Raw genomic sequence first — 23,594 nt, 5'->3', positions numbered from 1 at the left:
CAATGTTTGCAGATTACAGAGAACTTCAAAGCATTGAGAACTGTGGAGGATAGTGACAAAGTTCAAGAATAAGCCTACCCAGGCTGGTGGAATCGGCAGACAAGTGCCCAATAAAATGTAATGTGGAGAAGTGTGAAGTGATTCATTTTGTAAGGAGAATGAGCAGAGGCAAGAACAAATAAAGGGCAGAATTCTAAAAGGAATCACACTTGGTACTTACGTGCACAAGTCACTAAAGTGGCAGGGCAAATTGAGAAAGTGGCTCATAAAGCAGATAGGATGTTAACATTTATAAGTAGCTTGAAAGGAAATCATGACGCATCTACATAAAGTCCTGGATCAGCATCAGCTGAAGCACTGTACCTAATCTTGGACACCATGCATGGATGCAAAAGCATTAGAGAAGATGCAGAAAAGAATGGCTCAAGAAATGAAGAACTTCAGTTCAATGAACAAACTGGAGAAATTGGGGTTGTTCTCTCTAGAGAAGAGAATATTAAGGTATCTGATCGGGAAGTTCAAAATCAGGCAGGGTCTGAACATCTGGAGAAGGTGCTCTCTTATAAGGAGAAACTGTCCCTGTTGGGAAAAGGGTTGAGAACCAGAGGAAGCAATTTAAGGTATTTGGCAAATGAAATAATGGTGACATGAGGAAAAGGTTTTTCACCCAGTGAGTAGTTAATATTTCAATGTTCTGCCAGAGTGAGACGAAGACAGATTAAATTGAAGCTTTCTAAAGCAAAGAGAATGATGATCTGCAGGGCTGATGGAAAAAAGCATGGGAGTAGAATTAGGTGTGTCATTCTTCCAGAGGACTGGCATGGACATAATAAACCAAATGGCTTCTTTCTGTGCTGTAACCATTTGGAAATTTTATAAATAATAAAACGCAGTCTGGATTCTTACTATAGATGGTTTTAAAAAAGGTGGAATTATAACGCTTTTCTCAATTCCTGTTCTTTTACTTGTTAACCGATCAAGAATCATGTGAAAGCAAAGGTGCTAATCCTTGGGAAGTGATTGTTATTTATTCAATTATCAATATTTTATGAATAAGTCTGTGTGGTCCCCAATATAATCGAAGACAGGTAGTAAAACTTTGTGTGCAGTCAAATCAAGCACAAAAAATAAAACTGTTTGCTAAACATTACCAAGTTAAGAGCTCAATTGAGGCTTGTTGGCAATCCTCATGACTACTCTCTCCTAAACCTAACAAAATAAGGAAATGCCATTCAGGCAGCCAGATGTTAACTATGTATTTATTTACACCAAGGGAATTAGAGTAGGTATAACTTATAATATTGTACCTAATAAATTCATACAATGTTCTCATAACACTGGAGAGAATTTGTTATAGTTTATTCAAAGAATCTAAAACTGTTTTTTCTGCTAAATTGCATTGCATACGGCACAAAACAAGCTTATTTCTGTCATTATTCCTGGTACTAAGCACAATTTAGCATGATTGTGTGGTAAAAAGGTTGTTACGTATTGTGACAGCTGCTATGCAGCTTAAACAGAAAGCTGTCCTTGAAGTCAAGAAAGTGTAAAATTTGTCAGAAAACTCTTTATGGGAGATAGCCATTAATTTTATAGGTAGAATTCAGTCCTTCCAAGCAAATACCACTAATTGGCAAAGTAGAACACAGTAGATGTGGTACGTCTGAAGTAGAAGAATACCTTACAGAAAGATGTTACGCAAACACAGAGTGCATGAACTCACTTGGCCTTAAGAAGAGTCTTGACCATTTGGCATGCATCCTTAACAGGACAAGGGATTCTATGATTAACAGAGGAGTGGATGGCTTCAATTCTAAGTTTTAATTTCTTGCTTCATAACAAGTAGGAGCTGAAAAATAAGTAAGTTAACAAACCCAACAAACAAATAAGTGGAGGAACATCTTATTCTTGATGCCTGAATAAATTATGTTAAGGGATAAGCAATTAGTCTGACACTGTACAACAAAGAGTCATGTGTAAGAAAGTAATTAGTTAGAAATTACCATATTTATTTGCATCATTAAAAGATAAGCCAGTATTTCATCCCATTAAGTTTCACTTTGAATAAACAAAGTCAAGTAATACGAGAAATTGTCTGGTTGCTGTTCAATTCTGGCACAACTCCTTCAAAGGCTGCTTATAGTAACACGCTGATACTAAAAAGCAACTGGCAAGTCAGCCATCTTAAATTACAGCAAAATTATACTGCATTTGAGATGGTGCAACAGATTGACAAAACAATGCTAATGCTGAACCACTGTAAATCTGAATCTGTCACTGAACTCTCAGGTTACTGTAGCAATACTTAGAGAATATGAAAGGATCTATCCTCAAAAATCAGGAAAGCAACCAAATTTTTGAGCACAATCAACCATGTCTTGACGAGAGTTCTGCTTTTAAGATTAATTTCATTAGTTATACTTAGTGGGCTCTCAGCTAAGACCTAAAACCAAAGCAGAGAATTAACTACTTTTGGTACTCTTAGAGACCAAGTTAACCCACAATCTGCCAAATCTCCTGAGGAATGGAAAAGGAAAAAATTATTTTTATTTTCCCTATTCACTCATCTAATGTGGGTGTAGCTGGTTAGGCATTTACTGCCATTCTCTAATTGCACTGGAAAAGGTGGTGCTGAGCTACCTTCATGAACTATTGCAGTCCTTGGGGTGTAAGGACATCCACAATGCTGGAAAAAGTAGTCCAGGATTTTGACCCAGTGACGTGGGCTATATAGTTCCAAGTGATGGTGTTCTAAGTATCCTTGTCCTTCTAGATGGTAGAGGTCATGGGTTTGGAATTTGGCGTCAAAGAACCCAGAGTGAGTTACTGCAATGATTTTTGGAGATGGTAAAAACAGCTGCTACAGCACGCCAGTGTTGATGTAAGTGAATGTTGAAGGTAGTGAAAGATGGTGACAGTAAGGACAGCAGATGCTGGCAGTCAGAGTCAATGGATGCGAAGCTGAAAGAGCACAGCAGGTCAGATAGCATCTGACGAGCAGGAAAGTCAATGTTTTGGGCCAAAACCCTTTGACCAGTACCTGGAAGATAGTTGGGCCTAGGACACGAATCTGAGGAGCTCACAAAGTGATGTCTAATGGCTGAGATGATTGACTTCCAACAATCACTTTCCTCGATGGTTGAGATATAAATTCCAAACAGCTCCACCAAGTGGAGGCCTCATTTTTAGCAATTTATGATGCTGCACCTTGCATGCTCTCCTGCAATCATTCAGCCAGGGTTGATGGTAATGGTAATGTGGGGTACATGGTGGACAATTAGGTTTCACAGCTTTGCCAATGCCCCACATCACTTCACAGATACTCAGTTTTAAATTGATGGATCTTTACTATGTCGGTCCTGTTTGGCACAATGGTAGCTCCATTTGGCACGATAGAGGATATTGTCCACATGAAGACATAACTTTGTGCCTACAGTGCCTGTACGCTGGTCACTCCTACTGATGCAGTCATTGACAGATGCATCTGTGACAGGCAGACCAGTGAGAAGGAGGAAGTCACCTAAGTTTTCCCTCTTGTCAGTTCTCTCAACACCTAGCATGGATCTAGTCAAGCAGCTATTTCTTTCAGGTCTTGACTGGCTCAGTCAGTAGGGTGCTGCTGAGGTATTTTTGGTGATGGACATCAGAATAACCCACCCAGAGTACATTCTACATCCTTGCGACACTCAGTGCTTCCTCCAACTGCTGTTCAACATGGAGGAAGCACTGATGCATCAGAAGAGGATGTCAATAGGCAGTACATGGTAATTAGCAGGTGGTTTCCTTTCCTGACAGTGCCACCACGTCTGGTGGGTCTGGTTTGCCAGTGGGACAAGAATTACCCAGGGATGGTGACAGCGATATTTGGGACATAGCCATGTTCACGGAATCAGTGCAAGGCTGTTGTTTGGCTAGTCTATAGGGCAGCTCTCAGAAGCCTTCAGATTTTAGTAATCTTTATTGACAGGGTTGAACTTGCTACTGTTCTGCTGCCGAGGTTGATGTTGGGTGGTCTATCCATTTCCATTCCTTTGTGTAGATTTTATAGCAGTGTGATAAAACTGAGCATAGACCACAGTTAAGAGTCAACTGTCTGGAGTGAGATGTAGGCGAATTAAGATTTCCTTCTCTAAAGGATGGCAGACCTGATGAGGTGAAGGGTCTTTTCTGTACTGCACAATCTCTGATAATCGTGAACCAGGTGTTTTGTTCCAACAACTGACAATGGCTCCAAGGTTTTTAGAATTTTTACTGAATTCCAAATTCACTATCTTCCATGGTGAGATTTGAACCCTTGTCCCAGGACATTTGCCTAGGGCTGTAGATTATTATGGCACTGCCTCCCCAGAACCTGCTCAAGAACAACTTCCTCTGTCAACCTAGCACCAGCATCATAGAGTCATAGAGATGTACAGCACGGACCCTTCGGTCCAACCCGTCCATGCCAACCAAATATCCCAACCCAATCTAGTCCCACCTGCCAGCACCCAACCCATATCCCTCCAAACCCTTCCTATTCATATAGGTGTCCAGATTCCTTTTAAATATTGCAATTGTACCAGCCTTCACCACTTCCTCTGGCAGGTCATTCCATACACGCATCACCCTGTGCATGAAAATGTTGCCCCTTCGGTCTCTTTTATATAGTTCCCCTCTCACCCTAAACCTATGCCCTCTAGTTCTGGACTCCCCAACCCCAGGGAAAAAGACTTTGTCTATTTATCCTATCCATGCCCCTCATGATTTTATAAACCTCTATAAGGTCACCCCTCAGCCTCCGATGCTCCAAAGAAAACAGACCCAGCCTATTCAGCCTCTCCCTATACGTTAAATCCTCCAACCCTGGCAACATCCTTGTAAATCTTTTCTGAATCCTTTCAAGTTTCACAATATCTTTCCAACAGGAAGGAGACCACAATTGCATGCAATATTCCAACAGTGGCCTAACCAATGTCCTGGACAGTCGCAACATGACCTCCCAAACTCCTGTACTTAATACTCTGACCAATAAAAGAAAGCATGCCAAATGCATTCTTCGATATCCTATCTACCTGTGACTCAACTTTCAAAGAGCTATGAACCTGCACTCCAAGATCTCTTTGTTCAGCAACACTCTCTTGGACCTTACCATTAAGTGTATAAGTCCTGCTACAATTTGCTTTCCCAAAATGCAGCACTTTGCATTTATCTAAATTAAACTCCATCTACCACTTCTCAGCCCATTGGCCCATCTGATCAAGATTACGAGAATTGGAAGGCTCCAAAGGTTAAACATTTATTAAGTGAGTTGATGACCCACAACAGCAGTTATGGTCAATATGATGTTCATTGGTTACTGTTGGAACTTTTTCTAAAATACAAAAGGAATTGTCCTAACGATGGGTTGATAATTCTTACACAGAAAGCACAATGACTTAATCCAATCATTTTCCTTTGTATCCCTGAGAGTAAGGTGAATATACTGGAGTGAGAGCATGGGAATATTAATAGCATAAATAATAATTAACTGTGGTCACAGATACACTTAGAGGGAGATTTCGTCCAACTGTGGTTTTAGTATCAATCTGTACTGTAACTAATCTTTTAATTACAATTTCCTCTGGCTGTCTCAGTTTCTGTTTGGGAGAGTTGCTGAACATTGAAGAAAATTTCAACATCTGTGATGATTGATAGGGTTGTTCTGCTTCAGCTTGAAGACATTATTATAAGAATTAATAAATGCTGTATTGAAAAGAACATTCGGACTTGCAAACGTCCACCACAGGGACAAGTACTTAGGTGAACTTTTTTACAGTCGGTTCTATCCCAAAATGACTACTCTGGCAAATTTCCATCCTTATATAAATATTCATGATTGTAGCAGTTCATCTATCTTCATCCAATTGTGTAAAGTTGCTTACTTTGTGAGCTAAAGACATGTGTCTTCCATACTGAAATGCCATTTCTTGAACCTCTGTGTCATGATTTGCTAGTTGCATTGCACCTTGACAACACTTCGCCAGCAAAGCACCATGGGATAAAAATATCCGCTTCTCCCAGTTAGTCATCAGGATGTCTTCAGTGGTTTTCTCCTAAGAGTAAAAACATAATTATCATTTCCATGGGATCATGAGTAATAATAACCAATTGCAAATTATGTACCAGTAATAAAAGCAGAAGCAGAACTAAGCAAACCTGGGGACAAAAGAGAACATAATCAGTCCAAATTTCAAAACAAATGTTTAAATTATCCCAATTGCAAAGAGAAACCAATCTGGTTTCATCATTCAAATGTTAGAAACTTCAGTTATTAACGTCAAACTGAATCATGTATCATTTATGAGATAATTACTAGTCCCTCGATCCTCGTGCTTTTATCAAATGGTTCATTTACTTGATGCTTAAAAAACTGCAAGTGCTGGTAATTGAACAATTAATAGCAGCCTACAATGAGATCTCTAGGTGGTGAGAAACAAAATGAAGTTACTTTAGTATGGCCATCCAAACAATTCCATTTCTCGCAATACTGAGAATTTCTCGCCAAATAAGCAGCATGTTCTGGTGGTCTCATTTTAAAAACAAACCGAGTTGATTTGACTAGCAAGAAATCGAAGAAAATACTAATTTCCTAACACTGTTTTGCTTTGCTGGTCTGCATAATGGAATGGCAGAGTAAATGCAAGGAGGCCTACGTGATAGACCAGGTGAAAGTAGCATACTATCCATCTGTAAAACTGCTGCTTGGGCATTGTCTGTGGAAAGAAAAACAAAATTAATGTGTTGGGTCCACTGGACTTGAAATGTTAGTTATGTTTTTCTCTCCACAGATGCTGGCCAACCTGCTGAATTTCTGCAGCACTTTCTGTTTCAGATCTCCAGCATCTGCAGTTCTTTGTTTTATTTTAATGTAAAACTTCTGTGATATGGTTCTTATGGGAGTCTCCCTAGGCCTGAAGATCCACATTCTGGATTCAGGCTTGGGTCTGTCATAACATGTTGAGCAGATTGATTAAAAATATCTAAAACCGTATTCTCAGTCTCTATAATGTTACTCGTCTTATCTTTGTAGGTTGTTTGCAGCAAAGAAGATTTAGCTGAGAAACTACCATTCCTTGCGAAACAGATGACAATTATCAGTTTGGGCCTCCCTTTCGAATCACGCATATTGGCTTGTATTTCCAGATGTATTTACACCCAGCTTGGAAATTGGAAGAAAAAAAGGGCGCAATAAAAAAAAATGGCTCCACTAATACTAATGAACATTTTGGAGGTCAGATCATCTTTCTAGCATGGCAGCAATTTTAATTTTATGGGATTTGTGTTTTCCTGAAGACACAGCTCCAGAATTATGAATCCAGAGAATGTGCCATACATTGTTGCATGAATGCCAATGTATTGTTATTACAGTGCGATGCCCAAAACTGAATCGCTAGCTCAAATGGAGTGTCAACCACAAATATTGCTCCCTCACATTTGAAATCCAATCTCTCTTCAGGTAAAAAGGCTACATTCCATTAGGCTTACTCTACCATCATTCTTACAACAAAGTATTTTACTTTCTTACTATTTTATGCTTTGAATGTACTGTTTAACAATATACAATTAAATAATGGGAAGATGGAAGCCATTGTTTTCAGTCTCTCCTCCAAACTCTGTCCCCGAGCTCACAACTCTCGCCTCTCCATGGCAACAATCTGAAATAAAACAAGTCTATTTTGAATCCTGGAGTTGTATTTGACTGTAAGATAAATTTCTGACCTAATGTCTGTGCTATCATTAGGAATGCTCATTTTTATCTCTGTAATACCCCAGTTCATCTGCTGCTGAAGCCCTCAATCATGCCTATGTTGCCTCTTTACTCATCTTCCAAATTCTAAAATCCTTCAGCTATATCATAACTTTCACCAAGTTCCCTTGTCATCCCTATACTTGCTAACTTACATCATTTCCTGGTCAAAGTGTGCTGGGTTTTAAAATTTGCACCCTTGTTTTTTTAATTCCTCCACCCATCCAACCCGACCTCTGTAATGCCCTCTACTCTTACAGCCCCGAGATATCCGCATTCTCTTTTTCTGACTATTTGTGAATCTTCTATTCAAGTGCTCCATCACTGGTTGCTGTGCTTTCAATTGCCTGGGTTCTATGGCCTAGAGTACCCTTCCTATACCTTTCCATCTCTTTTCCTTCTCTACGATGCTCCAAAAGTTTGGTTACTTAATCTAATATTTCCATATGCAGCTCAGTGTATTATTTTGTTTTATAATGCTCCATGCAGCAGTTTGAGACATTCTGTTGAAGATGCTACATAATCGTAACTTGCTTTAGTAGTATGTGATTTTACATGTATAACTTCTTTTCCAGATCTCCACTTTAATGGACCACTATTAACAAGATTGAAGAACTACAGATTATGTATACAAATGCACAAAGCTACCAGATGCAGTTCCTAAAACTTGTATGCATTGGTTTACAATTACATCATTACAGTTCAATCATTCATATCTGTTCATCCATAAGTTATTTATGTTTATTAGAGTCAACTGTGGATTATAATTTAAACACAGAACTGGAGCACTGATATCAAAGTGAAACTGAGGGGTGCACGCCAGTTATTTAATTCCAATTTTTAGAACTGGGTTTGAAACCAGACCAGACTAATCGGCTGAAAACCTTCTCTGGGAATTGGCAAACAAGAGACTTGGTCATCAGCTGCTGGGCCACAGCATAAAATCAAACTCAATTTTTCATAATCCATTCTACTGTTGTGATGATACATGCTTTGAGGAAAAGCCTATTCTCTGCTTTTAAACACAAAGTGAAAATAAGGTAATTCTGGGAAGGTATCCTGAAGCCATGGGAAGAGGTCAATTGATCTAAGTTGCTCAGTTGCTGAAACAAAATTAATACAAGTTGGATATTAGATTGCACAACTTTATATTATGGCTATAAACTACATAGTGAATATTAGTCTACTAAACAGAACAGATCCTAGTGAAGCACAGATAGGGGACTCAGAATAGAGCAGGCACTGGATATTACATCCCCCTGCTGGGTGTTTTCTGTGTTATGGTGGTGGTTGGGAGGGTATATCATTTTGGATAGGTGCCTAGCCCACAATCTTCTATGCACCTGAGTTCAATGCATAAATGGGGGAAGGGTCCAAAATTTGCAGTCCTCCACATGTAAATAAATAATTAAGGAACAATTCAGCTCATTAAAAGTTCAACTGACCACAATATTACCCTGTCCATGTCACAAGAATGATTAGTGTAGGATGGCTGGCAACAGAGGGCAGCCAGTTTTTATTTTACAAAGCTCTTACAAATACTGGGAGGAAATACTATCTTTGGAAGGTTCTCTTCACATATTAAGGGCCCATTCCTATCAAAGGAAGTATCTCCAACTTCCTTCCTATCTTTCACAGGCTTCTAAATTAACACCCCTCTCATGTTGCCCTGCTGTTCAGGAGGTCTAATGGGGGCCTTGTTGCAGTGCCAGCCACAACCAATACAGAGTGCTGGAACTGACAATCAGATTCGCTGGCAGCACTGAATGGCAGCAAATTCTAATATCCACATAATTTACTTTGCCCTCAGTGCAGGATTATGGCTACAGGGCAGTCTTCCTCCAGGCTTGTTGGATTGTCGCTGAATGTCCTTATTGGAGGCGGGGTGGGGTGGGGGTGGGCTAACATAATGGACGGCAAGTTAGATAACATTGGAATTGCAAGAGGGAGGGAAGTGAAGGAGAGGGGAAAGAGAGGGAGAGAGAGACAGACAGAGAAAGAGTGCGAGAAAGAGAGAGTGAGAGAGACAGGAAGAGACGCATGCATGCATGCACGGGGGTGTGGGGGTGGAGTGGGGTGGTGAGACAAAGGTTTGTGATCCTTTAAGACATATCTTTCCTGTATCAACGATTAACTGGAAATTGACCTTTTTAATGTGAAATATCATAATCCTGTTATTAATGGCAGAATTATGCTGATTTGACAGTATGGCATGGCGCTGTTGAGGATTTGCCATTTTTGTTGTGGATAGGTTAAAGTTTGCTGAGCAGGGAGCTTTCCTACACTAAATCTGGAAGCATTTGATAGCCACACTGGAGGAATAGTTTCTGTGCTCACAACTACATTACATTTATTTGCATTAATAATAGACTTGCGCGCCTCACCCATCATCTAATACCCACATCCACCTCTAATTGACCAACTGGTTAAAACATAGGAATTGAGGAAACAATGGGTGAGAGAAAGGTCAAGACTCTACTGAGTTCAACTTCTACTATATTGGCAGTGAAGTGATAAAACATGGATGGAATTGCCGATTAAAGTTCCAGCAGTAATATCCTGAAGAAAGAAGACAGTCTTTGTGATGAGGAGAGGGAAGATTCGTCAATCTTTGTCAGCAATCAATGGTCCAAGGTTAAGCACAGCACGCTGGAGAGTCATACTGTTGGTACCTAAGGTCAACTTCATAAAAACATTTCCTTATTTTATTTTCACTGACAGCAGCCAGCCTTTAATCGGAGTTATGGTTCTTTTCCAAACAATCTAGTGTGGAGTGAAATCCAGGTTCCAAGAGATCAAAAAGGCAGTGTCCTAACTGACTTCACCGTTCCTCTTCACGCTCAATCATAGCACAAAGGAAAATTCAATAACGCAACATGGATTGTGAAATGTTTTCTATGCTTAACTCAAGATTTCCATTATTGCAGAATTTTCTTGCAAGAGTTGACACTTCCAATGCTAGGACTATTGAAATTGGTGTTAACAGATTTTTACTCATTTTGACCAAAAGTGCTTACCTTCTCAGAAACAGAACAAATAAATGTTTCCCTTTAATGTATGCTATCCTTTTATTCATTGATTGTGTAGAATGTGCAGATTTATTTTTAATACCCTATATCCACACAACTTCCCTCAAATAGTTCATGCTTTTACAAAGAGAACACAAGAAAATGATTACATTACCTCATCAATTCTAGCATTTTCATAATATACTCCTTGAACCAAGTCTCCAATTGCACTTGATACAAGCTCCACAACCTGCAGAAAGAAATAAAGACGTCATTCAGGATTATGAGGACAGCCTCTCTTGCCAACAGAAATTCTATACCGTCTCAACTATTTATAAATGACAATCAGATTCTACTGTGCAACAGAACTTCCAACAACAATGATAATCTTATTTCCTTTTATTTCAAAGGGTTAGCAGTCAAGTCTCTCAAGTCACACTGAATAGAAATTGCCAATCTTTCAAACAATTAAAAACCTGATAGGAGAACATCATGCTAAATTGAAATCAAATTCTAAAAAATTGTGGGGAGGTCATAATTTAATTCTTTCTCTACTATTTCATAAATTGCGTGGACAAAAGTGAACTCAAGTGAAGGGAAACATACAAAGTAAGTGATGATCTTAACCAAAGTCATCTTACGTTGTGAGTGATGTGATTAGCATTCTATTCCAGTTAATTTAAGTACTAAAGAACTATCAGTTACACACATCTGACAAAAACTGGAGTCAAACATCTTTGTTAGTAGCACAGATTTTAAGGAGCTCAATTTTGGCCACATCAATTCTGAATGATGCAAGTCACTTGCATGTTGCATTTGTTCTCAATTTTACCCCTTCTTGCACTTACATCAAGTTTTCATTGGAAAAGGGGTCTTAAAAGTGAAATTTTGAGAGTGACAGAGTAGGTATTTATGTCACAGTACGTGCAGGTGGTTTCCAAGCAATTTTTACTCTCTTGACCTATTGCATAGAAAGCAGGATTCACAGTATTTCTACAAAGTCAAATATATCTCATCTACCAGCAACATGCACTATGCAATAATGTAGGTCTTACAGTACACTGCAAAACAAAAAAGCATTATAATTAAAAGCAGGACTATTAATTATGCAACAATTCCACATTAACCAATATCACTCTCAACAATTCTGCACTGTTACTATATATTAAAAAAAAACATTTTTCTCCCTTGAATCCAGAAGGTTTAAGTTTGTAGTCCAGAGTAAACATGGTTCTTAATCAGTCATGTTGCCCTTTGAGTAACTAGATCCTTGAGGAAATATTGTAGCAATATGAGCTGCTGCAGTAACCCAAGGACAATACTCCTACAGTGTTACCAGATGTGTTGCGTTATTTAACATGGGAATACAGAAAATGAAGGTTTTTTGGGAAAGTATCAGATAAGCCCCATTCCCAAATCCGAACGGATTGAGTATCGCCAACAGGTCTATGAAGAACTGTAACCAAACTCCTAGCAAAGGATTGTATTACAGTTCATACAAGCCTCATCCCAAGATTCTTCTGATGCCTGAGACACATAATACAAATCAATCACTCACAAAAATGTTATGGTTTGTGAAACAGTCTGTGCCTAGAGACTGGCAGATCAACAGCCACCGGTAATATGAAGAGGAATTCATGAAGACACCAAGTCCTGTTCTAAATGTCAAAGTGATAGCATGAACTCGTAACAATGGATTGAGCTGTGGATAACTAGCTATTTTCTGCCTTTGCTGTAACACTAGACTCCAAACACTGCAAGCAGAGACTTTGCTCTCTTTCAGCACTGATCCTAAGCAACATTAGGACAGCCAAAATTTTAAAAGCAAAGACCAAGGGACTAAATGTTTTAAAATCAAAGATAACAGAAGTAAAATTGCAGATGTTTCTATTTGGTTTGCAATTGTCAATTTTCGTAACATTAGCACAAATTGAATCAGAATTATTGAATAATTAGGAACTCAGTTAACCTTATTCCCTACATACTGTAACAATAAAGCACACATTCACATCTATCACTCCTCCTAACACACAAGTAACTGAAAGGATTTTTTCCAGATTGCAAGGCTCAGTCCAATAATGCATTTTATTGCTGATATTATTTCAGGAAATTATATTATACAATTCTGAACAAAACTTGCCTGAAACATTACATAATATGAAGATTCAAAGTGCTCCATTTCAAAGTTCACAACCCAAACGTTAGTACTGGCAATATTTCTCCAGCACTTCATGGATCACTAACATAGCTCTTATTTTGAAAGAATGATTGCAGGTGTCAGCACTTAACCTTAGAGAAATGAATTTCTTTTGTATTTAACAGAGTACCAATGCTTTCTGATGCTGCCTGACCTGCTGCGCTTTTCCAGCAACACATTTTCAGCTATCAATGCTTTCCACAACTTGACATTGACAATAGCAAAATTACTTTATGAATTAATGTGATGACAAAACAAAGGATCAAACAATTTTTAAAATTAAAAATAATAGGCAAAAGCATCACTCATTTTCACTCAATGGTCTCTGTATCTCTGCTCCTAGAATACTGTCAATAACCAAGTCACTAGGAGATACTGAGGAGTGTCAGCAGTGACTCTCCATTCTGAACCTTACTGCATGTTCAGGCTCATGCCCAGCAGCAGAGATAAGCATTCTGAGGCACGATTTGATACAATGGGGCTCTTCAGATTAAACAATAAGTATGTCAGTGGGGACAGATTGTTCTTGTTCATTGGATATCACATTGTCTGTAGCATGCAGATTTTTACAAACTGCCATAATGACAGTACTAATTGGAATGCCCCAAGCTTCTCAATTTGTTCACATTCGTTTGAAGCTTTCACACCAATTCCTCACTTATTCTCCTCTCTCCCATCCAGCTTCGCTCTCAATTGCCAGTTAGGAATGCCAGCTTTCTTCTCATGTTCCACATCAAAACGGAGGCTTTCTTCCTCTTGTGCTCCAGTTCAAGATGGTATTCTCCTTATCTTTCCTTCCAATTATCATGCCGGTGTTGTATAGTTTCTCCACCCACCCTGGGCATTGTGTTTCTACTCTCTCATGTCACAATTGATGCAGACCCTTTGTTGTCTCAACCCCAGTCCTACTCTAAACTCATTCGCCTCTGAACATCATCTTCAAACTCACCCATGAACCAAGTTTTTGCTAAGTCTCAGATATTCAAATATTTGTTTTCTACTTCCATTTGCAAAGGTCATTTTTGACATTTTTACGTTATTGATGTTTCATAGCACAAAGGGAAAATTTAGGGCTTTCAGGTATTACCGGATGTTTATTTCCTTGGCCGATTGTAAAGTTCCATAGATGACTCCCTACCTTCTAGTCTACTTCAGATTCACACAAGGCTGCCCTCACTGTGGCTGAGTGCATTTCCTTATAACATGCTTCATATCTCTTACCAGTTCTCATCTGCTTCTGCTACTTCAAGCAGTTGAACTCTGCAATGTGGGCAAGAACTTCTGATAATATTACAATTTTGCTAACAGTAGCAGCAATTAGCAGGGAGTAGGGAGGGGTAAGGAGAGAGCCAGTGATTATGCAGAGGGTCAAAGAACTTGCAGGGTCACTGGGGGGTGAGCAAGAACCAGCAGCAAATATGTGTGACAAAAAACAAAAATTGCTGGAGAAATTCAACAGGTCTGGCAACATCATTGGAAAGAAAGCAGAATTAACAGTTTGAGTAGTGACCCTTCTTTAGTAGAGACCTGCATCTGGGGCAGGTACCATGAACTTCAGAATTAAACTATTGTCTGGGCACTCCCATTGGGGAAGCATTAACCTTTCTTGGGACTTTACTCCAGTGAATACTTCAGGAGAAACATTTAATAATAGGAAAATTGCAGACAACAGAACCTGCACAAAAAAACAATCCCAAGAGATTTTCCAGTCTGAAACTGTAGGAGTCAAGTAAGGTTAATAAGTCAATACATATTTTCTGCAAAAAAAATGACTTTTGGATTTCAAAGTTGACAAACACAGCATTTTTAGTAGTATTAAGTAATAATTTCACTGATCAATTGAGATTGCACCAGAATGCAAAGTCTGGAAATTTCTGATAACTAGAATTAAATTATAATACATCAGCTCTGAAACGATGTCAACAATTGACACATCACAGTTAATGTTCTACACTCAAAAAGTCATTAGCAACCCCAAATCACACTCTACAAAACAGCAAACCTATATTAGCAAATAGAAGCAATACAGATTTCTAGGTCCGTATTTTCATTTATGATAAAGTTGCATTTATTAACATGCAGTACTTATAGGTCAGAGTCATATAGCTCATAAGAGGTTCTTTGACCCATTGAATCTGCGCCAACTTAACTACCCTAATCCTTCTTTCCAGCACTTAGACCATAGCCTTGAATGCTCACCCACATACCTTTTAAAAGTTAGTGAGGTTTCCCAATTTTTTGTTTAAATTGTGGTTTAATCTTGACAAACGTGTGGCGATTATTGCCGCATCAACACTAGTATTGAGGTGATTAATTGAATTTCTTCTGCGATTTATTGACCACCCACTTGCTGACCAAGCCAAACTTCCCTTCCAGGTAGCTCCCCTAGCCTTGTCTTGAACTTGTCATTCCTCCAGTTTATCCCATTTCTATTCTGTTCTGAGTAAGACTGAATCCCTGCTTCCTTAACAACAAACTTCCCTTCTTGAACGCCATGTTAGCTGACATTTTGAATGGCTCCTTGCATTAAAGATACAAATCTCCCTTTCAACATTTTTCACATCAAATGCACGCCATAAATAAGCATCAGGTCCTATTCAATCCATATTTAATTAAAGAAATAAACATTCAAAAGTCCTCGCATCATAATAAGACATCTCAATTCACTTTATTCAGGGAAAAGTATTGTTGCAGGTTGGATTTACCTCTATTTCAACAACTGTTAGATTTACTTTCAGGAACTCATTCTTTCGTTCAATGTTAGAAACTAGAACTGCAAGAGCAGACAGAGACTTTAGTCATAAAATCTCCTTGCAAAAACGGTTAATGGTCAAAGTGATTTAAAAATCATTCAGGAAAGATTAAACAGGCTGATTTCGCACAATAGCAGGAAATTATCTAAAGATGAGGCTTTCTAGAACTCTGAATTTGTGCTTTAACTACTGTTATCCTGAAATGAGTTTTAATGCCTCTGCTTTTGATAGAGAATTAAAGTTCTATTGTCTTCTATTAAATTATCAGCCGTCTGTTTGGAAGAATTTTAAACTACCACAAGACTTGTCTTGCATACTTCAATTCCCAGTGGACGTCAGTGGTTTGGGGTACACCAACAGATCTGATATCCTGTATACATATTCCGGAGAAGATGACAGCAAGTCATTCATAAAATCTGGTGGATAACAAAGGACTACAATTGTACAAATTCACACAGTGACGGATGAGCAGTTCTATTATGACATACATTGCCTGTTTCTATAAGATGATGGCATGATTGAAATTTTAAAAAAGTAATGCCTAGAGTTTTAATTTTGACAATGCAATTTACTTCAATTTTACTAAAACACTATATATTAGTATTAAGTTTTACGGCATTGATGGCAAGTTGTGGACCTAATCAAACTGAGAAAGGTAAAGTTCAATTGGACATTGTGGAAGCAATAATGCTACTATGGAGACAGCCCTATAAAAAGTAGACAGAATCATCAAATAATTATAGGTGGTTATTCAGCCCATCATTGTCATGTTAACTCTTTGGAAGAGCAACTCAAGAATGCCACTTCCCCATCATTACTCTGTTGTCTTACCACTAGTTTTTCTATTTAGCTGCTTATTCAATTCCCATTTGAAAGCCAAGGTTTTGTCTGCCTTAACCATGTTGTCAGTCACTATATTCCACCAAAAAGATTTTCCCCATGTTACCTTCAGTAACACGGGGAATCAGTAACCTCTAGTCCTCAATTTGTCTATCAATCTTGACTGCTCATGATTCTTAAAATCTCACTTCTCTACCTTCTGAAAAGAAAACAATTCCATCTTCTCCTATTTAACCATGTAACTGAAAATTTTCACCCCAGAACCATACACACTTTCCTGACTCCTCTCTTTGGTCTTCATAGACATCCTATAGTGCGGTAGGCACTATTAGACACAATATTCTAATGAGGGTGAACCAGAGTTTCATAAAAGGTTCATCATCAAGTTGTGTCTTATGCCTAAACAACTTCAGGTGTTTCACAAATGACCTTGTGGAATGTTCACTGAAGATGGCATTGTGGATTACTGCTGTACTCCTCAGATTATATGTGTCTGCATGCATTGGACAACCTCCCCTTTAACTCACCAATCTAATAAATCACACTCCGCATATTCACATTATGTGCAGCAACCCTAAGCCGACTTTGTTACTTTCCCCCTTATTCTGACATCCACCTCACAATACATAATTTCTTGTTCTGATGTTTTATGTCTCTCTCCCTAATATTATTGCAGGGTTCCAAAAACCTCAAAAGCATTTGCAAATTATCCAAAGAATAGGATCCTGCCTTTGTTTGGATGCAATGCATTCAGCTTGTACAAGTTCCATCTCCTCAAGAACTGATATCAACAACCCAGGAATGCAAAGCTCTCCCCCTTGCCCCAGCCTTCCAGCTAAACTCTCATCTACCTTGTTCTATTTCAATGTTTACTTGCTTGCATGCCTTGGAAGTTATTCAGGTTATTACCTTTTTGCTAATTTCCTATCTTGTTTTGTAAATTCTGACTTCAGAATCATCTCCTTCCTTCAACCAATGTCAGTGGTACTGATGTGGAACCCGAGTCTGCTGATTTTTTTCACCATCAGCCCTCAAGGTACTCTGCAGCTATTCAGTAATAATGAGATGATTCTGTACAAACTCACATTCTTCGGTCAGGGCTGCAAGTCAACATCATATTCTTGTTCCAGCATAGATCAAAGCTGCTTAATGACGTTGTACTTAGTGACATTAAATCATCTCAGGGTCATAATTTTATAAAGAATGGAATCAGTCTTAAGTTAGTTGCCCATTTCACATTCTGAAAATCAAAATATAACCATTATGAGAGTAACTTTGCATTAATAGATCTGGAATGAACACTTTGAAATGCACTGAAAACAGTCTCTGTCAGTCAATGAAGAGGTATTAAGCAATGTATTACAAGAGACACATTCTGCTTCGCATGAGCTAAGTAGTGAAAGGTTGATGGCTCAGAATGTTTGCTATGAGTAGTCAGTAATTTATTATAACAGCTGTGCAACTCTATTCAGTTATATAGGAAGTGAATAGGGTTATCACAATTTTTCGACCATAAATTGAGTGTCACTACATCAATCATAAGCAGATGCTTTATGCAATACATGATTCATGGTCTAATAGCCTGATGTGCATGACAATCTGAAGCACCCTTGTCTTTGAATCTGAAGGCTGCAGGTTCAAGTCCCATGTCGGAACAGTGTTGTACTCAGTAACTGATGCATTGTCCTAGGCGATGCTAAACCTATTTAGATGGACGTAAAAATAAAATCTCATGATAGTCTTTGGAGAAAAAAAACAGGATGTCCTTCTGGGATCCAGTGAACATTCATCCCTTGACCAACACTATGACAGCTGATTAACTGGTAATTCATCTCGCTGCCGTTTGTACAATGTAGCTGAGTGTATGCTGACTGCTGCTTTCTAGCTACAAAGAAAATGACAAAATTCCAAAAGTAATCCACTGGCTTTTTTCTTCCTGTGACAATATCCTCTGTCAAATAGCAGACTTATTTCTTGCCTGAAAAATTGACAATGAATCTGGTTCCATTTTCAAGTACCTTATTTGATTTACAGTGTTCGTGAACCACTTGTTTCATACACTGGCTTGTCCCTACTCTACTCAAAAGAAAAATATTTATGCTAAACATTAGAGTTATAGGAAATCTGGAAACAATTCCAAACCTTTTTTTCTGTATAATCCATGAATGAAACTATCACGTATGCCATAATTCATGTGGGAAAGTCACAGGATTCAGTACATTAAAGCACCTCAAGCTGAAACAAAATTCACAAACGATGCTATAAAATCAACATAATCAGAGGAATATCTAATCTAAATCATGAACAGTCTTTAACAAATAAACTGCTAACACAAATCATTTAGGAATATGCCTAATAATTAAAGCATAGGGTTAAAAATTTGTAACCACATTAATTCAAATTCAATAATTTTTAAAACAAAGAATGCTTCATCAGATTTTATGGAGGCAAAGTCTTATGTATACTATTTGAAAAATAAGCATAGAGAAGTAGATGAAGAAAGAGTAGGGAAATGAGATTAGAGCTAGTGCCTACATATCACAATAGACCAAAGGCCTCATTCTCTGCTCTTTGAAGCATATAATATGAACAGATAGAAGGAAATGGTTTCCTAAGCTTTATTCTTAGACTGATATGAAATATGAGTATCAATGCTTTACCAGATCTTGACTCCCTCAATTTAACTGAATTGGCAGAATCATAGTTCATCATCCATGATTCCATATACAAAACAGATGCAGAACAATTAAGCTTGTGAGATCTGTTGTAATAAAGCAAGAAGTTTAATATTTTTGTACCCACTACATTATGCAAAAATTATCTTTATGCCCTACAGCAATGTCACCTTTATGACTCTTAAATCTATACTATAGTACTTTGGTTACAAAAGAAAGCTGTGCATAACGGGTGTGAAAAGTTTTTTAAAAAAAATTGTTTGAATACATTACAACAAATAATAGTCGAGTCGAAGACTGTAATTTAATCTCTGGATTCTGTAGACACAAACTGCTCAGGTTTCACTTTTGCACTTTAGGACATCTGAACAGCATGATTGAGTTACAGTAATGCAATACCTTTCTGTGATTCACAGGGTGCTGTACTCTCAAATAATGACATTACCAAGAGCTGCAACACCCTTTGAGAATTGGGCAATTCCACTAACAGAACCCAGCATGAACTGCGCTGCACATTCAACTCTCAATCACGAGCATGCTCTGATGTTATTTTCTTTCAAAATACAGCAAAAACAGTGTATATTACATAAAATAACATGGATAGCTAAAATAAAGGAGGTTAGCCCATCCGGGAGTTCAAATGACATTTAAATTATGGACATTTGAACTCCTCGATCGAGTTACAGCTTTGCCACTCACTCCCAAGTATCTATGATTGTTTATACCACACATGTGGTCTCCTGAGTGTTGAGATATGGAAAGGGTACTGGTCATTTCAAAAGCCTTCAGTCAAGAAGCTAGCAAAATACAAAGCCCAATTAATTTAATTTTTAAACATTTTCTGTTCATTAAATAATAAAAAGTAGAAATACAGCTAACAATGGAATAGTTCCAAAATCTCCGATCTCAAATAATAAAACGAAGCCAACATACTTCAAGCATCATAGACGTATGTTTTATGCTTCATTAGTATCATTCTGAACTACTCTGCAGTATCCTAAAACCAGATGGTCACAGACATCCTACAAATGAATTCTACATCTGGTTAAAGAGGACCAAAAGAGTTGGGGGGAGAAAAAAAATGTTCCTCCACTTAGCTCCACATCATTACCACTGGAATGTCTTAAGTATGGAGTTTGGTGACTTCCCTACCTTTTGGTTCTGTTGCCCTTTGGGCAATATCATTCACTATTTATCAGCTTTCACATGCTCTCCAACAACACCTTGCTCATCCCCTTCCACAGTGTCCATGATTTCATGCAATACCCAATCCAGGATTAGTCACAATTATCCCCAATGAAACAATATGAAGACTGAGGTCATCACCCATAGCACCTACCATAAATGTCACTCCCTCAACATTGATTCCTCCCAGTCTTGACTCTTTTCATCAGCTAAAAGAAACTGTTTACAATCTGTGCCCACTATCTAACATCAAACTGAGGTTCCAACTCAATGTATTTTCTATCACCCTTCATCTCATCATCCATTGAACCCTTCTGCATGCAAATGAAACTTAACTAATAAGGTTACTGGAACTGATAAGGTTCCCCATGGTAGGCTGATGGAGAAAGTAAAGTCGCATGGGGTCCAGGGTGTACTAGTTAGATGGATAGAGAACTGGCTGGGCAACAGGAGACAGAGTAGTAGTGGAAGTAGTTTCTCAAAATGGAGAACTGTGACCAGTGGTGTTCCACAGGGATCCATGCTGGGACTACTGTTTCTTGTGAAATACATCAATGATCTGGAGGAAGGTATAGGATGCCTGAATAGCAAGTTTGTGGATGACACTAAGATTGGTGGAGTAGCAGATAGTGAAGGAGACTGTCAGACAATGCAGCAGAGTATAGATAGATTGGAAAGTTGGGCAGAGAAATAGCAGATGGAGTTTAATCCGGGCAAATGCAAGGTTCAATTCAAGATCTAACTACACAATAAATGGACAAGCCCTCTGGAAAATTGATGTACAGAGAGATCTGGGTGTTCAGGTCCATTATTCTCTGATGGTGGCAATGCAGGCTGATAGTATGCTTTCCTTCATCAGATGGGGTATTGAGTACAAGAGTTGGCAGGTCATGTTACAATTAGATAGGACTTTGGTTCGGCCACATTTGGAATACTGCGTACAGTTCTGGTTACATAACCAAAAGGATGTGGATGCTTTGGAGAGGGTGCAGAGGAGGTTCACCAGGATGCTGCTTAGGATGGAGGCCACTAGTTATGAAGACAGGTTCAGTAGATGAGGATTATTTTCATTGGAAAGACGGAGGTTGATGGGGGACCAGATTGAAATCTACAAAATCTACAAAATCATGACAGGTATAGACAGGGTTGATACCAAGAAGCATTTTCCCAAATGGGAAGATTCAGTTACTACAGATCAAGAATTCAAGGTGTGTGGGGAAAACTTTAAGGGAGATATGCTTGGAAAGCTCTTTATGCAGGGGTTGGTGGGCACCTGGAACGCGGTGCCAGCAGAGGTGGTAGAGGAGGGCACATCTAGTGTCATTTGAGATGTACCTAGACAGATAGAATGGGCAGGGAGCAGAGGGATACAGACCCTTAGAAAATAGGCAACAAGTTTAGATAGAGGATCTGGATCAGCGCAGGCTTGGAGGGCTGAAGGGCCTGTTCCTGTGCTGTAATTTTCTTTGTTCTTCAACTACTTCAGTTTTCCTGACCGATTTCTCATTCTCCATAGCCTAAATGTCAATTCATTCAAAATTCTACTGTTTGCACTCTACCTTGCATGAACTCTCAATTGACAATGCTTCAATATACTTGTCTCCATTGATTCAAAGTTGTTCAAGGTTTAATGTAACATTCTCATCTCAAATTTACATTACATTACGGTTTTGCCTCCCTAACTCTACTAACTCATTTAGTCCTAACAGCATCCTTTACCCCAATACACCAGTCTCTGTCAAATCACCTGACTTGCTCTTGTCTGTCAGTAGCACTGCCTTCAATCACCTAAGCTTTAATTCTTCATTGCTTGTCGCTCCATCATGGCATGCTTCAAATCCACCACTAAAACCAAAACTTAGTCCATCCTAAAGTGTATTTCTTTGGCTTGATATTCATTTTTGGCCGATTATCTTTCAACGAAGCATTCTGTAAGTTTACTATATTAAACATGCTAGTACATGGAAATACTTTTGCTGCAGATATTTACTGAATATTAGTTTTCCACTATTTGGAGCATAGTGGAAATGGACTTTAATACTTTAGGGATAGGAACTGCTACCCTTGCCTGGTCTGGACGATATGTGACTCCAGACTCACAGCATGCTCTGCAACAACTCTTTTGTTGTTGACATTTACAGGGTATTTGGCTTTCGTTACTTAAAAACGAACAAATTAGGAGCAACTGTAGCCCCTTGAAGCTGCTCCTTTATTCAAGGTCATCTGAAATCTTTCAATCAAGTCACCGCTTACCCTCTTTCTTTAATGAATAAACCTAGCCTATCCAACCTTTCCTCCTAAGGCGGGCCTTAAGGTTTCCTGCTGCTTACTGCAGAGAACTGAGACTGTACTTTATTTTTCACTTTTTCAAACCTGCTGGTTTCTCTTCTGGTCTGACGAAGCTTCTTCCTGTCATTCACTATTTAATTTTAATAACAGAGACCTTCATGGACAAAAATGGATTTTAAAAAAACACTACTGACCCAAAATTGTTACTGCAATTATTTGACAAGGCCAGGAAAGCCATCTTGGCTGCAGTGCTTTACCAACACAATAATTACGGTTTAAATCGAACATTCTTAACATTACCTTGTGATATTTTAGACAGAATGTATTTTTGATAAATGCAAAAAGGCTTCTTTTCCCATTATATTTAACAAATCATTTATTAATGAATACTTCAGGTCGCATTTTCTACTGGGGCAGGAAGGTATGATTTGGTCATCTTGGGACTTCCAAAACTTGAGCCCACATCAACGTTCAAGCTACACGGGGTTAGGAAGTCAGCAGGCAAATCCATTCTTGAAAGCAGCCAAATCATTTTGGAAAAATGAATCTCAGGGGTGACAAATAAGTTGCCCTCCTCTTTGGAACTGAGCAATTTGGAAAGGAGCTGTTCCTCTAATCACAAGCTGCCTTTCCCTATTGTTGTTGCTGAACCAATGGTTAACTAAGTGAGCTGAGAAAAACAACAAATTTTAAGGAAAAGAACATAAACATACAATGATTGGGTGCCAGGTCAGAATTCAAAGCACATCAGAAATGGCTAAAAGGTTAAACCAGACAAATCTATTACAATGCACGAGGAAACTTACTAGAAATGTAAAAACAGATAGCAGGAGTATCTTGCTACTGCAAGACTTCTGTTTGTGTAAGTCATTCGCTTAGACA

The 23,594-nt window shown here is 38.5% G+C and overlaps 1 protein-coding gene across 3 annotated transcripts in view; it reads right to left on the bottom strand.

Annotated features, from left to right (window-relative positions):
• The window catches only part of pdss2 (prenyl (decaprenyl) diphosphate synthase, subunit 2), a 179,343-nt gene that overhangs the window by 40,942 nt on the left and 114,807 nt on the right, over positions 1–23,594 (bottom strand). For all 3 annotated transcript variants that reach the window (XM_072552602.1, XM_072552611.1, XM_072552609.1), the window contains 2 exons: positions 10,949–11,023; positions 5,901–6,071 (listed from right to left, as the gene is read on the bottom strand). In XM_072552602.1, the coding sequence (XP_072408703.1) occupies positions 5,901–6,071; positions 10,949–11,023 (246 nt within the window). The remainder of the gene's footprint in view (positions 1–5,900; positions 6,072–10,948; positions 11,024–23,594) is intronic.

The sequence above is a fragment of the Chiloscyllium punctatum genome, chromosome 3 (assembly GCF_047496795.1).
Source record: "Chiloscyllium punctatum isolate Juve2018m chromosome 3, sChiPun1.3, whole genome shotgun sequence".
Lineage (NCBI taxonomy): Eukaryota > Metazoa > Chordata > Chondrichthyes > Orectolobiformes > Hemiscylliidae > Chiloscyllium > Chiloscyllium punctatum.
Note: the sequence above shows the minus strand (reverse complement) of the source record. Positions and strands in the feature narration are given on the sequence as shown.